A 16,152-nucleotide genomic window follows, 5' to 3' on the forward strand; every position below is an offset into this window, starting at 1 on the left:
AAAAAATAGCTAACATGCTCAGTCCAAGGATCAGGCGCTGGCCCCATTCAAGGACACTGCTCACAGTTAAGACTTGGCTGATAACCAGAAAAAGGGGGGGACTTAAATTTGCCCACACAGCTATGAGATCTGCAAAGGCACTAATACAGTGTGTTAGGTTTTTTTTACAGGTAAAGAAACACTACCCGAAGACCCTAGCAGCCCTGCCACTCCTTGAAACCAGGAGACTGCATCACTGTAAAGGTCTACCAGCGAAAGACTGCTTTGGTTCCGTGCTGGAAAGGCCCTTAAGTCCTGCTCACTATCACTACCGCTGTGAAGTGCCAAAGACTGACTGCCTGGACCCAGGATTCTCACTGCAAAAAGACCCGTCCACCTCGGGAGAATTCTCCTACTGATGATTAGCCTATTCCTTCTTCTAGTTCTACTGTGCCTTCTGGATAGCAGGGAAAAAGGACAAGGTGACGTGCTAGTTAACCTCTCCTTTGTCCACTGACAGATCTACTGTGCCTTTGAATTTTTCTAAAAGAAGCAAAACCATTACAGGGTGATGTCCTGGTAACTTCTCCCCTGTAGAATGCTGAACTACAACTGTTTCGGGAAAGGAGAAGAAACACTCACTTGCCAAAGTCCAGGAATTCATGACCAGAAAGGACATTGAGAACTGACCCTGGTGAAGAAACAAAGAATTACACACTGGCAGGAAGAAATTTGTGGGACCCCTGCTTGGGAATGTGGTATTGATTGGATTTTGGGGTTTATTCTACAGCCTTGCTTTGCGCCCTGTGTTTTGGATAAATCCTTCAGCATGTATTGACCTCCCTAACTGGATTTTAAATGACAGTGCCCGTATCCAGTTTTCAGATCACTTCTACATACCCAAATTGCTCACAAGGGGCTGCCATTAGATTAGTACAACAGAGAGAGCCTGGGTTATTTCCTCTGGAAGAAGAGGGAATTGACCAGATCCCTGTGGGCTGGGGCCAATAGTGCAGAAGCCTTTTTGAATATTCTTAAAAGCCGAGAACATGATGAAAAATTGGGCCAACTAGAAAAGGCCACTAGCTTTACTTCTGGAGCTCCACTAATCCAAGCACAGGCTGAAGTTGGTGAGTTACATGTCATTTCCACCCTTAGTTCTGTGACCCAGAAGCTACTGACAGAGATGGTATTGAATATCACTGAGGCTGGGAAGGCATTACAGTGGGATCTAGTATGTTTAAATTGATCTTGAGCACCGGACTTGGCCCACTGCCCTTACAGACGCATCAGGAACCATCTGATCTGTGGTCAGGAAAACATACTTGGACACTTTCTGGATGGAAGTGTGGACATTCACAGTGCTCCTTCCAAGCATTTGGATCGGTTAGGGTGGGTGTGGGCTCCCACATACCAAATCCTGCTGGGTCCATGGGGAGGATGCATGTGGGACTGAATTATTCACCGAGACATCTGGGGACTTGAACCACTTGGTATACCTAACTGATTTATGGTCAGTGCCCCAGACCAATGAACTGTTATCCCTGTGGGCGATCTGAGGCTTCGGCTGCAACGGAAGAAACCGTAACCCGGTCCCGTTGGTCCTCTAGGGACAAAGGGGGGATTGTTAGGCCTGAATAAAGATGTAGCACAAAACCAGTTATGCCAACCTGACCGGAGTCAGGCTAACAGAGGTTTCTGGGTAATCCCAGAGTGGAAAAATACTGAGAAGCAGCATTGTCTCACAAAGCCCTGGGAAAAAGTGAGATAAGTGAGGGGCTGGATTCCTGGCATAGTACCAGCTGTGCTGGGTTAGGAACAGTTCGTTTGAAGAACTGATAGGGAGCCAGCCTCCCTGTATTCACTCCCTGTTTCTGTCTTAGGTCCATTCTTAACTCCTGTCTTCCAGTTTCTGGTGCTTGGCAACCATGCTGATAAGAAAGTTGCTGGGGCATCACGACTTGCTTACATTATAAAGAAAGACAGATGTGCTTTGTTATACTAGGGTTTGTTACTAATCAAAGGGGGCTGGGATATGGGTTGTGTGAAATGAATAATTTGTGACGCGACGGAACTGTCTATATAACCTATACTTAGTTGTAAAAGAGTGGGCTGGTTCTCTCTGGAGACGAGCTGCTCTCTATTGATGCGTCCACTTGTCAGTAAAGAGCTTTTGATCGGACCTTGCTGGTGTTGCCTGTCTCTCTGCGGTCAGACAACGAACTTCGCTGTTGGGGTTAGAGTCCCTGACAAGGGGAACCCAGGGCTGGGATGGGGGGCAGCCAAACTGTTTTTTGCTTGGGGGCGGCAAAAAACCTAAGCTGGCCCTGGCGATATCACAGCCCTGAGCGGTGTCTGTGGGGCCCACACTGGGTTATGTTCATGAAGGGTTTATAGATCACTACAGGCAGGGAAGGCCGCTGAGAGCGGGTTCGGGCCCCGGTGAAAAAAAATTTTTTGGACCCCCCAGCAAGGGCAGATCGGCTAAACTGGGCCAAAGGGAGGGGGGACAGCCGGGGAAGCCAGGCCCCCTTCCGGACTGCCGAGCCCTGGTAATTTGTACTGGCTTTCCACCTCCCTTGTTGGGCCTGTGTGTGTGTGGGGGGGGAGGGTCATCCAGCTCCCCAGGCACTAACAGCAGTGGAGGGGCAGGGGGAGAATCACTGCAGTGCCTGGGACTGTGACCGGCTCAGAGATGTATCGCCCAGCCTGGGGCGGGTCACCCAGAATCAGGGGCGGCTCTAGTAATTTCGCCGCCCCTAGCAGGGCGGCGCATCGCGGGGGGCGCTCTGCCGGTCGCCAGTCCTGTGGCTCCGGTGGACCTCCTGCAGACGTGCCTGCAGAGGGTCCGCTGGGACCGCGGCTCTGGTGGACCTCCCGCAGGCACGTCTGCAGGAGGTTCACCGGAGCCGCGGGACCAACGGACCCTCCACAGGCATGCCTGCGGGAGGTCCACCGGAGCCGCCTGCCGCTCTCCCCGTGGGACGCCGCCCCAAGCGTGCACTTGGCGCGCTGGGGTCTGGAGCCGGCCCTGCCCAGAATGGCAGGGCTGGGCCAGAGGAGAGGTGAGGGCCACAAAACGAACTGGGGCTAGAGAGAGGGAGTTTAACAGGTTGGGGCCTTTGTGATGAAGTGGGACTGTTCTTACTGGGGTCTGTGAATGCTGGGTTGGTGCCTCAGTGCCCCTGTGCAGTTCTTACTATCTAGGTGGTGGATCAGGGTGTGTGGTTGCTGCAGAGCAAAGGGCCAGTGCACCTGAATGCCTGACACTCTGTCTCCTAGCAACTGATGGCCTGGGCCCCTCGGCACCTTTCTGCTGAAGGTGTTGGAGACAAAGGGGTCAGGTGACCTCCTGGCCCGGGAAAGGGGCTGGGCAGACTGGAGCTGGCTGGGGAAAAGAGGGGAAGCACAGACAGGGCTCTGATCCCCAATGGGGGCTATGGGGCTCCTGGGGCCCCAAGATGGACCTAACAGGGGGGATCCTGTTATCTGTGCCTGCAAGACCCTGTCCTGGGCTGTGTTCCTGTTGTCTAAATAAACCTTCTGCTTTACTGGCTGGCTGAGAGTCCTGGTGAATCGCAGGGAGTCCGGGAGTGCAGGGCCGGACTCCCCCACACTCCATGACAGCCTTGCTTTGGATCCGCCGACAGAGGGGCTTTGGTCCCGAGGGCCCCAATTCTGGCGGGTGGGCGGGGAGGAGCTCGGCCCCCCTGACGCCCCGTGTGGGAGACGGGCAATTCCTGCTGCTCAGGGTGTGGTTACACCTGGTTATTGTTTTTTATCTGTATCTCTCTGTGATGCTTTCCCCCGAGAGTCACTGTTCTCTGGAGACCCTGGGGGAGACCTGGCCACGCTTCGGGGATCAGTGCCCTGGCTCAGCGTTCGCAGGGACACACACGGCGCTGTCAGAACAGGGGGTTTATTCACCAGCTGCCCCAGCACAGGGAGCCCTGAGGGGAGCTCAGAGGATGGAGCGTTACAGCCCGGCCCATGGTCAGCTCAGCGCCCAGCCCGGCTGCAGAGAACCCCTGGGCTCAGGCTCCCTCTGTCTCCTCCTTCGGCAGGCGCCAGGTGAGAGCCCCGACTCCTCCCAGCAGCCAGCTCCTCCCCCCCTCGCCCCGCCCAACCCTTTGCTCTCCAGCTGGGGGTCACTGCTCAGCCCCCTGCGGAGAGGCGGGGAGTCCGTCTCCCTCTGGGGTGCTGGGTGCTCGGTGTGTCAATGTCCTGGCTACTAGATCTGCCATTCTCAGCTGCCCCACTGATCTGGGGCCTTTGGCCCAGGCAGCTGGGTGATACCCACACCTGGGGCTCCTAGCCTGCCCTGAGAGCAGACAGTCCTTCTCCGCCCCACTGGGTAACACTGCAGCATATGGGGGAAACTGAGGCACACAGAGGTCACATAAATAACATCACAGACAATTCCCATCTCGTCACACCTGGTAACTGCTGGCAAACACTGGAGCTCAGAGCCAACCCCTGAGACAGGTCTGGGACTCTGCTGGGGACAGGGCTCCGGGGTGGCTGGGGAGTGACTCTCTGGGCCCGGGGGGGGGGCTGTGACTCCCTGGGGGTGCGGGGTGGTGGGAATGCTGGGTAATAACTGCCCCACCCCGTGTGCTGCCCCTGAGCTGCTCCCCAGCCCTGCTGCCCCATTGCTGAGCCCCCGGGGCTGTGTTGTCAGGCTGGTCACTGCAGTCCGGGCTTAGGACAGGAGCATCTCTCCAGCTGCCTCTCCCCTGGGGAAGGGATTTTGGGGCCCCCTCCCCGCTGTCCCCACCCCTGGGCAAGAAGCCCATCCAGCCTGGGAACAAACCCGCAACCCCCCCCCCCCCCCCGGAATCACCTCCCACTCAGATCCAGCCCCTGCCCCATGCCCAGCCAGGCTCAGCTGTGTGTTTGCACTGTTAAAATGGGGTTAGATGGATCCCAGTGGGGTCAGACTGTGTGAGATGCTGGCAATGGCTGTCAGCGTGAGTCTCACCTAGAACGCGCGTCCCAGCCTGTCTGGCGACAGGGAGGGGTTTGCCCTGAATCAGTGACCCCAAGCAGGAGAGACATGTCACCAGCGGTGAAACACCAGAGTGCCCAGCCCAGCGACAGATGCCCTAGGGCAGTGGTTCCCAAACTTTAACAACCTGTGAACCCCTTTCACTCAAATGTCAAGTCTCGCAAACCCCCTCCTAAAAATGAATATTTCCAGGGATTTTCTCCTTTACCTGAGTATAAATTATAAAAGCAGTGATCTTGGAAATATAAAATTTGTTTTTATGACATGCTTATTACGCACTAATTATTATTTATCATTACAGTATGTTTATTACATTATGAAAATGGCAACACTCTTCCAAGATCTCTCTTCCGTAGCTTGTATCACTTGTCTTATAACAGGCTTATTCAAAGGCTCCTATGTTTCATCAAGAAGTATCAGATGAAACAGCAGGAAGACAACTCAAAGAATTCCTCCTACACAGGCATTCAGGGCTTGAGCAGTCCAGGCAAACAACGCCCGTTACAACAAAGCTTAAACTTGTTCTTCATAATAATTTTAAAAACAACACTAGCTGCCTATTTAATTTTTAAACAGCAAAAAATATCCACCTCCCTTTCCATTTCGTAAAAGGAGTCTTGAAGTTTAAATCTCCTCAGTGTGGTAGATGTGCTTGCTTTGATCTGCTTAGCCCTTGGAAGTCCAGGGGCTCCGGGCTGCTGGCCCCATGGACAGTTCTGTCCGCCATTAGGGAATTTTTTTCTGAGAACCCCCTGTAACATTTCACAAACACCCAGGGGTTCATGAACCCCAGTTTGGGAACCACTGCACTGGGGTCAGTCTGCACTGCCACTTGTGTCAGAGTAATTGACGTCGCTCAGGGTGTCGCAGGGGCGTGCACAGGAATACAAATTTGGCCACTTTTGGAGGGGCCATTTCTGTGCCCCCTGTGCCTGGAGGAGTTGGCTCCCTCCCCCACTCTGGCAGCCAGAGGAGCTGGATTTCTCCCCGCGGCTCCAGGGCTTCAGGACATGTCGTCTCCCCCATGGGGCTGGGGCAGTTCTGTGCCTGCACTGATGGGGGGAGCTGCCCCTGCTTGGCCCCCCCCCGGCGCACGTTCCTGTGTGAATAAACCACCTCCCTGTGTGACGTGAGTGACATGGACACAAGCACTCATGTGCCCAGCGCTGCCAGCGGAGACCGTCTCCACCCCACTCCCCTGCCGCGCAGAGATGGGTTATCAGGCCAAGGGGAGATCTCCCGCCCATCGGCACGAAGCGTCTTCACCAGACGTGCTGCAGCAGCGCTGGGCGTGTGGACAAGCCCTGCGCCCCAGGGGGGCTATTGCAGGATCTGAGAGGACACAAGACTTGGTTGAGGGCACCCCCCCAGACACACACCTATGAAGAGGAGAGGTGCAGGAGCTCGTCCCACCAGCTGGAACGTGGGGAGGAAGGGCATGAACACCCCCGTCCAGGAGAAACCCCTCGCTGGAAGCTGCTTGGATGGGAAAGGGCAGGAATGACCAGGCATAAGCACCAGATCCCCTGGCTGTGCCCAGGTCAGCCCCACAGCACACACAGCGCTTGCTTCTGACAGGAGTTTCTGTGACCTTTGGGCCCCTAGGGCTGTAACTCCCTGAGGTGTGTGTGACCTGCTGTAACCTTGTCAAGAACTCCCCGTGCTTTGTCTTAGGTAACAAATCTTTACTGAGGTTATCACAGGACTGGCTACAAGCGTTGCCTGTGCGGTGAGACTGAAGGTGCAGCTGCCCTGGGGTGAGCGACTGGTGCATTGGGACAGGGAGTGACTGAACGTTGCTGTGATTTGGGGGGGAAGGGATGATCGATGGATCACAGGGGCAGGCTGGCCGGGGTGGCCAGACAGATCACAGAGCCCAAGGGGAGTGTCTGTGGCTCCGCGGTTACGTTGTTACAGGGCCTGCAGAGTTCACACCCGATACTTTGGTGAAATCTCAGCACAGAACTCACCCAATGTGGGGTTGGTGCCCCGGGTACTAACTGTGCCCTGAGATTGGTCCCCACCCTCGTGAGCCACTCGACAGCGGGAAAGGGTCACCCCGGGGCCCGGCTGGGACTGAGGGGCAGGGACGGGTCCCCGGGGGGGCAGCGTGGGCTGGAGCTGGGCAGAGCGCAGGGAGCAGACGGGGACAGGAAGGGACCGGCCCCAGGTTCTGCATTCTCCGGGCTGGGCGAGGGGCTGGGACAGACGGATGGAAACTCCTGCCGGCCGGGGGATCCGACGCCCAGGATCTAACTCAGGAGCCCTGCAGGGAGAGGGGAGAGAAATCAGCCCCTGGCCGTGGGGCTAGCAGGAGGACGGGGGATTTTCTCTGCCAGGCCCCAGGGACTCTGCCCGGCAGCTGTAGGGCTGGGGGATGCTCGGCAGGACCCAGGACCCTCTGCCCCCGGGAGCAGCTCGGGGATCGGCCTGAACGGGGACCGAGGGAGCCGCAGCCTCCTCCTCCGCGGGGCCAGAGCCCCATTGCCCAGCTGCCCAGGGGCTGAGCCGGGCGGGTGTCACGGGCCGAGGGGCAGAAGCAGCCGCCCCACGGGTGCCCCAGGCAGCCTGTGCTCAGTGTGGGGGGAGGCGGGTGTAACGGGGGAGGGGGATTGAAATTACCTGCAGGTTGGGGAACGGGGCGCCCTGAAAAACAGAGAGAAACATGGTCAGAGCCCTGGGCGGGGGGAGCCAGTTCCTGGGGGTCAGAGCTCCAGCCCCTGCCCCACGGCATGGAACACCCCCCACTAGGAACCCAGCCCCCCTCCGGCCCCCAGACCTGGGGTCCCCCCCTCCCCCGTTATTACTGTAAATCCCTGACCCAGGATCCCTGCCCGGGGGAGGGGACAGAAACGCTCTGAGCCCCGGGGCAGGGGCAGCTCCCTGCACTGCGAGGGGTCGGGGTCTGTCCCACCCTGGGGCTCGGCCGGGGGAGGGGACAGTGGGAGCTCCCAGCCTGGCCCCGGGGCCCCGCACTGAGATCTCCCCACGGCCCCTGCTCTGTCCCTGCCCTAGGAGGGGGAGGGTCTGACCCAGCCTGGGCCCCAGGAGAGGAGAAGCCGGGAGGCCCCTGCCAGACTCTGAGCAGCTCCTGCTGGGGGTGGGCGGGGGGAGCCTGCAGCCAGGCCCAGATTCCCCTGAGCCCCCCCAGCCCCACCTCCCCCCAGCCACACCCTGGTGCCCCGCCCCCGCCCCGAGCCGTTCACCTTTCTTATTCTTCAGGTAGATGAGGAGTCCGGGCGCCAGGAAGATCAGCCCCAGCACGAAGCCCCCGACCCCCGTCAGCATCTTGCTCCTGGCGGAGTCAGACTGCGCCTCTGAAACAGGGACACGGAACGGGCCGGGTCAGAGCCAGGGGCCTCCGGGCCGGGCTTCCGTCTGCACCCTAGTGACCAGCACCGGCCGGGGCAGAGCCAGGGGCCTCCGGGCCGGGCTCCCGTCTGCCCAGTGACCGGCGCCGGCCGGGGCAGAGCCAGGGGCCTCCGGGCCGGGCTCCCGTCTGCGCCAGTGACCAGCGCCGGCCGGGGCAGAGCCAGGGGCCTCCGGGCCGGGCTCCCGTCTGCCCAATGACCGGCGCCAGCCGGGGCAGAGCCAGGGGCCTCCGGGCCGGGCTCCCGTCTGCGCCAGTGACCAGCGCCGGCCGGGGCAGAGCCAGGGGCCTCCGGGCCGGGCTCCCGTCCGTGCCAGTGACCGGCGCCAGCCGGGGCAGAGCCAGGGGCCTCCGGGCCGGGCTCCCGTCCGTGCCAGTGACCGGCGCCAGCCGGGGCAGAGCCAGGGGCCTCCGGGCCAGGCTCCCGTCTGCCCAGTGACCGGCACCGGCCGGGTCAGAGCCAGGGGCCTCCGGGCCGGGCTCTCGTCTGTGCCAGTGACCGGCGCCGGCCGGGGCAGAGCCAGGGGCCTCCGGGCCGGGCTCCCATCCGCGCCAGTGACCAGCGCCAGCCGGGGCAGAGCCAGGGGCCTCCGGGCCGGGCTCTCGTCTGTGCCAGTGACCGGCGCCGGCCGGGGCAGAGCCAGGGGCCTCCGGGCCGGGCTCCCATCCGCGCCAGTGACCAGCGCCAGCCGGGGCAGAGCCAGGGGCCTCTGGGCCGGGTCAGAGCCAGGGGCCTCCGGGCCGGGCTCCCGTCTGTGCCAGTGACCAGTGCCGGCCGGGGCAGAGCCAGGGGCCTCCGGGCCGGGCTCCCGTCCGTGCCAGTGACCGGCACCGGCCAGGGCAGAGCCAGGGGCCTCCGGGCCGGGCTCCCGTCTGTGCCAGTGACCGGCGCTGGCTGGGTCAGAGCCAGGGGCCAGGGCCTGCAGGAGCAGCTGTGGGACAATCTGCCCCATGTCAGGGCTCCTCCTGCCCTGTGATCGTCAGAGATCGGCTCAGGCCCTGCAGCGGGAGGTTTCAGATCCCCGCCCATTGTCAGTGTGAAGTGGTGTAGCCAGGGCTGACTCTAGCAGAGTGCGAGGCCCAGGGTGGAAGTGACGGATTCACGTCTTCTGGGACTGATCGTGCTGGCGAATCGCACCAACCTGAGGAGCCTGGAGCCATTGCCCCGATTAGCCCTACCCAAGGGACAGCTCTGAGGGTACGTCTACACTACGGGATTATACCGAATTTACATAAACCGGTTTAGCAAAACAGATTGTATAAAATCGAGTGTGCGCGGCCACACTAAACACATTAAATCGGTGGTGTGCGTCCACGGTCTGAGGCTAGCATCGATTTCTGGAGTGTTGCACTGTGGGTAGTTATTCCGTAGCTATCCCATAGTTCCCGCAGCCTCCCCCGCCCCTTGGAATTCTGGGTTGAGATCCCAGTGCCTGATGCGGCAAAAATCATTGTCGCGGGTGGTTCTGGGTAAATGTCGTCAGTCACTCCTTCCACTGGGAAAGCAACGGCAGACAAGCATTTCGCGCCTTTTTCCCCTGGATTGCCCTGGCAGACGCCATAGCGTGGCAACCATGGAGCCTGTTTTGCCTTTTGTCATTGTCACCGTATGTGTACTAGATGCCGCTGACAGAGGCGATTCAGCAGCGCTACACAGCAGCATGCTTTTCCATGACAGCAGAGATGGTTACTAGCCATACTGTGCCATCTACCATACCATAAATTGGTAATAAGATGATCATGGCTACCAGTCCTTTTGCACCATTTGCTGCTGTCATAAGTGTCCCTGGCCGATCAGCCAGGGGCGCAAAAGCCAAAATTGGGAATGACTCCCTGAGTCAATCCCTCCTTTTTGGTATCTAAAAATAGAATCAGTCCTGCCTAGAATATGGGCAAGTGTACTAGAGAACCACTGTATCATAGAACCAGAGAGCACAGCTGCTCTGTGTCAGATTCAGCAGAAATTATGAGCTGTATGCTATTCACAGGGGGTGCTCCTGCAACAACCCCACCTGTTGATTCCGTTCTTCCCTCAGCCTTCCTGGGCTACCGTAGCAGTGTCCCCTCACTTGTGTGATGAAGTAATAAAGAATGCAGGAATAAGACACAGTGACTTGTTAGTGAGAAATGAGTGGAAGGCAGCCTCCAGCTGCTATGATAGTCCAGACAGGACAGTAAGGAGTGTGGAGAAGAGGAGCCCAGCATCCAGGGGCAATTGAATCTTTTCTTTACACATGAAGGGTGGGGGCTGATGGAGCTCAGCCCCCTGTTGCTATGATGAGGATGGTTACCAGCCATACTGCACCATCTACCAGGAAAAATGAGGGCCAGGCGCCCTTGATCAACCTCACGGATGCTAGTCAGCATGGTTACCAGTCCTTTTGCACTGCCCCATGTGCCAATAGGCTGATGACGAGGACGGATACCAGTCCTTTTGCACCATCAGCCACCCATGGCAGGGGGGAGCAAGGATGTTGGTGTTGAGTGCTGCAGCATCGCGTCTATCTGCAGCATTCAGTAAAGATAGGGTGACATGTAAAAGAGTCAAGAGAGGATTGTTTTCCCTTTCACTTCCGGGGGTGGGTGGGGGGGTGCGTAGATTGCCGAGCTATGCCCTGACCCACCGCGGACACTGTGTTTGACCCTAGAAGCATTTGGAGCTCAGCCAAGAATGCAAATACTTTTCGGAGACTGCAGGAACTGTGGGATAGCTTGAGTCCTCCAGTCCATGAGCATCCATTTGATTCTTTGGCTTTCCGTTACGCTTGTCACGCAGCAGTGCGCTGAGCCCCTGCTATGGCATCTGTCTGGAGATTTTTAAAAAATGATTTTGAATTTCGTCTTCTGTAACGGAGCGCTGATAGAACAGATTTGCCTGCCCTTACAGCGATCACATCCGCATGGTCCATGCAGGAGCTCTTTCTTTATTTTGATTTTTTAACTGCATCGCCACACGTGCTGATCGGATCTCCATGCTGGGCAAACAGGAAATATTCAAAAGTTCGCGGGGCTTTTCCTGTCTACCTGGCCACTGCATCTGAGTTCAGATTGCTGTCCAGAACGGTCAGTGGTGCACTGTGGGATACCGCCCGGAGGCCAATACCGTCGATCTGCGGCCACACTAACCCTAATCCGATATGGTAATACCGATTTCAGCGCTACTCCTCTCGTCGGGGAGGAGTACAGAAACCGGTTTAAAGAGCCCTTTATACCGATATAAAGGGCCTCTCAGTGTGGACGGGTGTGGCGTTAAATCGGTTTTACGCTCCTAAAACCGGTTTAAACACCTAGTGTAGACCAGGCTTGAGTCTAGCCCTGGATAGTCTGTGAGACACAGAAATAGCCAGTCTCTGGCTATGGCTACACTTGCACTTCAAAGCGCTGCCGCGGCAGCGCTTTGAAGCGCTAAGTGTAGTCAAAGCGCCAGCGCTGGGCGAGAGCTCTCCCAGCGCTGTCCGTACTCCACCTCCCTGTGGGGAATAACGGGGCTTTGATCACACTGGCGCTTTGCAGCGCCGCAATTTGCAGCGCTGGAGAGGGTGTGTTTTCACACCCTGCTGCAGTGCTGCAAATTTGTAAGTGTAGCCATGCCCCCCGTGTGACCCTTGCTCTGTTCTTGGGCTCAGTGACATCCTGTGGCAGTGAGTTCCACAGGCTAATTACACAGTGTGTGGGAAACGTCCTTCCTTTTACTAGGTGTCAATTCACCCCTTTCCATTCCACTAAGTGTGGCCTTGTCCTTGTGCTCTGAGACAGGAAGAACAGACGCTCCCGATCTCCCTTCTCCAGACCAGTCATTATTATGGAGACTTTTCTCTGTTTCCCGCCCCGTCACTGCCCCACTCAGTTTGTGTCTACACAGTGTTTTGGAGCCCATGGACGTGAGCTCCCAGCCCAGGTCAATAGATTTGGGTTATCAGGGCTCCTGTGAGCGTTCTGACCCAGGCCCATCCCCCGAGGGGTGCCCCTGCGGGCTCAGGGGCTGCCCCACACCCAGAGGCTCTTACCCCAGTGCACGGCGAGGGGCCCCTGCAGGCTGATGTGCTCCACCTGGCAGGTGTAGACGTCCCCGCGCCGGGGGCTCATCTCCAGCATCACCAGGATCTGGAAGGTCCAGTCTCCGTTCTGGAGCAGCTCCGTGGACACCACCCCGGCCGTCTGCTCCTGCCCGTTCTTCAGCCACTGGATCTCGATCCCCCTGGGGTAAAACCCCATCACGGAGCAAACCAGCAGGTGGGGGTGGGGCTGGGACCCCGATTTTGTGGGGAAAACTGTCACCTCGGGCTGAACTGGGGGGAGAGAGGTGGGGAGGTTCTGGGAAAGGGGCTGGAGACGGAGGGTGCTCAGGAAGAAGAGGTGCTCCCCTGCCCCAGGGACAGGCCTCAGCCCGTCATCTACCCTCCAGGGGCTGGTTCTCTCCTGCCTCCCATTGCCCTGGGCAGGCTCTGGCAGAAAGGGCCCGAGGGGAGTCGTGTCCTGTTACCCCCATGGGGACAGAGCCAGGGACTGTCTGATGCTCGGGGCCCAGAGAGCAAGGCCGGTGCAACCACTAGGCAAACCAGGCAGCTGCCTAGGGTGCCAAGTGGTTGGGGGCAGATAAAAGCGTGCTCTGGGGCGGTGGTGGAATGGAGGTGAGCTAGAGCAGGGGGGCCTAGGGAGGGCTGCCTGCAGCAAGTAAGGGTGGGGCAGCACACAGGGGAACCACTCCCTGCCCCAGCTCACCTCTGGTCTGCCTCCTTCCCAAGCACGCTGCCCCTACTCTAATTCTCCTCCCCTCCCAGGCTTGTGGCGCCAAACAGCTGACTGGCGCCGCAAGCCTGGGAGGCAGGAGAAGTGGAGCGGTGATGACGTGCTCAGGGAGGGGGCATAGCAGAGATGAGCTGGGGCGGGGAGCCAGGGGCAGCTCTAGGAATTTCGCCGCCCCAAGCAGGGCAGCATGCCGCGGGGGGCACTCTGGCGGTCGCTGGTCCCACGGCTCTGGTGGACCTCCTGCAAACGTGCCTGCGGATGTTCCACCGAAGCCACAGGACCAGTGGACCCACCGCAGGCACGTCTGCAGGAGCTCCACCGGAGCCGCCTGCCGCCCTCCCGGCGACAGGCAGAGCGCCCCCCGCAGCATGCCGCCCCAAGCATGCGCTTGGCATGCTGGAGTCTGGAGCCGGCCCTGCGGGGAGCTGCCACAAGGCTCCCCGGGCCAGGGGGGTGGGGATCTGCCACGGGGGGGTGAGCCTCAGGATGGAGGGGGGTGGGGTGGGGAGCTGCCACAGGGCTTAGGGAGGGGGTGGAGCTGAGGTGAGCTGGGGTGGGGAGCTGCCGCACAGCTCCCCGGGCCGGGTGGGGACGAGCTGCTGGGGGGGGGGGGGTGTGCCTCAGGGCTGAGCTGCCACGGGTGGGGGGTTAGTGGGGGAGCGCAAGATGGAAGTTTGACCTAGGGCGTGAAACTTCCTTGCACCGGCCCTGCCAGGGAGATGGGGTCTCAGCCCAGGGACCAGGGCCTGCTCCCACCCCCCAGCCAGGGGCACTTCGAGGGGGGGTGGGGAAAGTTCTGTCCCATTGCCCAGCCCCACCCCCAGCGCAGGAAGGAGATTTGGAGCTGCAGCAGCCGCCTGCCCCAGGGGGTCTTAGTGTGTGGGGGGCTGAACCCCTCAGAGAAGTGGGGGGGCTGGGAGTGGGGGAGGGTCAGTCACACATGCTCCCAGAGACTGACCCGGGTGGGGCTCTGCCGACAGGGGGCGCCGCAGCCACACCAGGGGGCGAAGGGGAGGAGATGCTGCCCCACCCCCACCCCGGCCTGCTCTCTTTGCCCCTCCCCGTGTCCTTTACCCGTGCCCTGGTCCCGCCCCCTATATCCCTGCTGCCCCCCCCCCCCCAGTACTGGAGCTCAGCCCCCACCGGCGCAGGTCGGGACCATGAAGATAATTGGGGGGGGGAAGCGCAGTGTGCACCCCCCCCCCTCCCACTCACCTCTCCTGTCCACGGTGAAAGGTTTCTCCACCCCGTAGTTATGCCGGCAGAACCGGTCCGCCTCACCCCGCGCCTGCGCCAGGAGCTCGGGCTGGCTGTTCCAGTACTCGGCGTCGGGCCGCCCCAGCTCCGTGTCCGCCTCGAACACCCCCACCTCGCTGTCGAAGTGCGCGAGCTGCTGCTGGTTGTAGGTCCACCTGAGCAGGAGCCGGACCCGCTCGGTGCCGTTGGTGAAGTAACACTCTTCCTTCACCTGGTACACGAACCGCCCTGCGGGGCAAGACGGGCTGGGCTCAGGGACCCGCCGCCTGCCCCGGGGCTCGGAGCTCGGGGGGGGAACAGCCGGAGCCCCGCGAACGACGAGGAACCCGCCGCAGGGGCGTGTCGCGTGCGCAAGAAGGGGAATGACACTGAGAACAGCCGCGGGGGGCGCAGGGGAGAGACGACAAGCAGCACGGGCGGTTCTCCCCGGGGCGCTGGGGTCTGACCCCCCCCCCCATACACCCAGCGCTGCCCAGGACGGGGCTCCCCGGGGTGCTGGGGTCTGACCCCCCCCCCATACACCCAGCGCTGCCCAGGACGGGGCTCCCCGGGGCGCTGGGGTCTGACCCCCCCCCATACACCCAGCTCTGCCCCGGTCGGGGCTCCCCGGGGCGCTGGGGTCTGCCCCCCCCCCCCATACACCCAGCGCTGCCCAGGACGGGGCTCCCCGGGGCGCTGGGGTCTGACCCCCCCCCCATACACCCAGCGCTGCCCAGGACGGGGCTCCCCGGGGTGCTGGGGTCTGACCCCCCCCCCATACACCCAGCGCTGCCCAGGACGGGGCTCCCCGGGGCGCTGGGGTCTGACCCCCCCCCATACACCCAGCGCTGCCCAGGACGGGGCTCCCCGGGGCGCTGGGGTCTGACCCCCCCCCCCATACACCCAGCGCTGCCCAGGACGGGGCTCCCCGGGGCGCTGGGGTCTGACCCCCCCCCCATACACCCAGCGCTGCCCAGGACGGGGCTCCCCGGGGTGCTGGGGTCTGACCCCCCCCCATACACCCAGCGCTGCCCAGGACGGGGCTCCCCGGGGCGCTGGGGTCTGACCCCCCCCCCATACACCCAGCGCTGCCCAGGACGGGGCTCCCCGGGGTGCTGGGGTCTGACCCCCCCGATACACCCAGCGGTGCCCAGCACGGGGCTCCCCGGGGCGCTGGGGTCTGACCCCCCCCCCGGATACACCCAGCGCTGCCCAGGACGGGGCTCCCCGGGGCGCTGGGGTCTGATCTCCCCCCAGTTACACCCAGCGCTGCCCAGGACGGGGCTCCCCGGGGCGCTGGGGTCTGACCCCCCCAGATACACCCAGCGCTGCCCAGGACGGGGCTCCCTGGGGCGCTGGGGTCTCTACTCACTTGGGGGCTCCGTGCAATGAGCCAGGTGGGTTCTCAGCACCGTTAGTGTCACCAGCAGAGCCCCAGCCCAGCGGCTCCCGGCCCCCAGGATCCGACCCGCCCCCATCGCTGCTCAGGAGGGAGAGACCTGGAAACTCCTCGGGACCCCCCAGACTGAGACCTTCTCTGCCCAGCTCCGAGCACCAGCCCCGGGACGCTGCCCACGGCCCCGGGGATTGGGCACCCCCAGCCCAGGGGCCAGTCAGCACCGGGGCTGGGCAGCATCACCAGTCGCCAGGCAGAGCCGGCCCCAGCAGGGCTCGGTTCCCTACTTCTCCCTCGCAGGGGGCAGAGCAGGGCCTGGGGTCGGGCTGCTGGACTCGCCTGGCGCCTGCCATGACCCCGGGGCAGCTGGAGAGCGGGGCCGGCCCAGGGACCAGCCCCCCCAGAGCAGGGCCC

At 61.1% G+C, this 16,152-nt stretch overlaps 1 protein-coding gene across 1 annotated transcript; it reads right to left on the bottom strand.

The window, feature by feature from the left end:
- Positions 1 to 6,491: 6,491 nt before the first annotated feature.
- LOC123346422 (H-2 class II histocompatibility antigen, E-S beta chain-like) lies at positions 6,492 to 15,914 on the bottom strand. The gene is made up of 6 exons (XM_044983812.1): positions 15,715 to 15,914; positions 14,322 to 14,591; positions 12,365 to 12,646; positions 8,194 to 8,304; positions 7,610 to 7,633; positions 6,492 to 7,253 (listed from the first exon to the last, which is right to left on the bottom strand). The coding sequence occupies exons 1-6, from the start codon at positions 15,818 to 15,820 to the stop codon at positions 7,240 to 7,242; spliced, it is 807 nt and encodes a 268-aa protein (XP_044839747.1). The 5' UTR covers positions 15,821 to 15,914; the 3' UTR covers positions 6,492 to 7,239.
- Between the last annotated feature and the right edge of the window lie 238 nt (positions 15,915 to 16,152).

The sequence above is a fragment of the Mauremys mutica genome, chromosome 12, assembly GCF_020497125.1.
Source record: "Mauremys mutica isolate MM-2020 ecotype Southern chromosome 12, ASM2049712v1, whole genome shotgun sequence".
In the NCBI taxonomy this organism is placed as follows: Eukaryota; Metazoa; Chordata; order Testudines; family Geoemydidae; genus Mauremys; species Mauremys mutica.

What these genes read in the sequence shown, in the direction of transcription:
- LOC123346422 (XM_044983812.1), bottom strand. Translation starts at nt 15,820, where the DNA reads ATGGGGGCGGGTCGGATCCTGGGGGCCGGGAGCCGCTGGGCTGGGGCT. An exon ending in TTTCACCGTGGACAGGAGAG is followed by an intron (nt 12,647 to 14,321) that starts GTGAGTGGGAGG and finishes CTCTCCCCCCAG; the next exon opens with TTCAGCCCGAGGTGACAGTT. An exon ending in CTACCTGAAGAATAAGAAAG is followed by an intron (nt 7,634 to 8,193) that starts GTGAACGGCTCG and finishes TCTGTTTTTCAG; the next exon opens with GGCGCCCCGTTCCCCAACCT.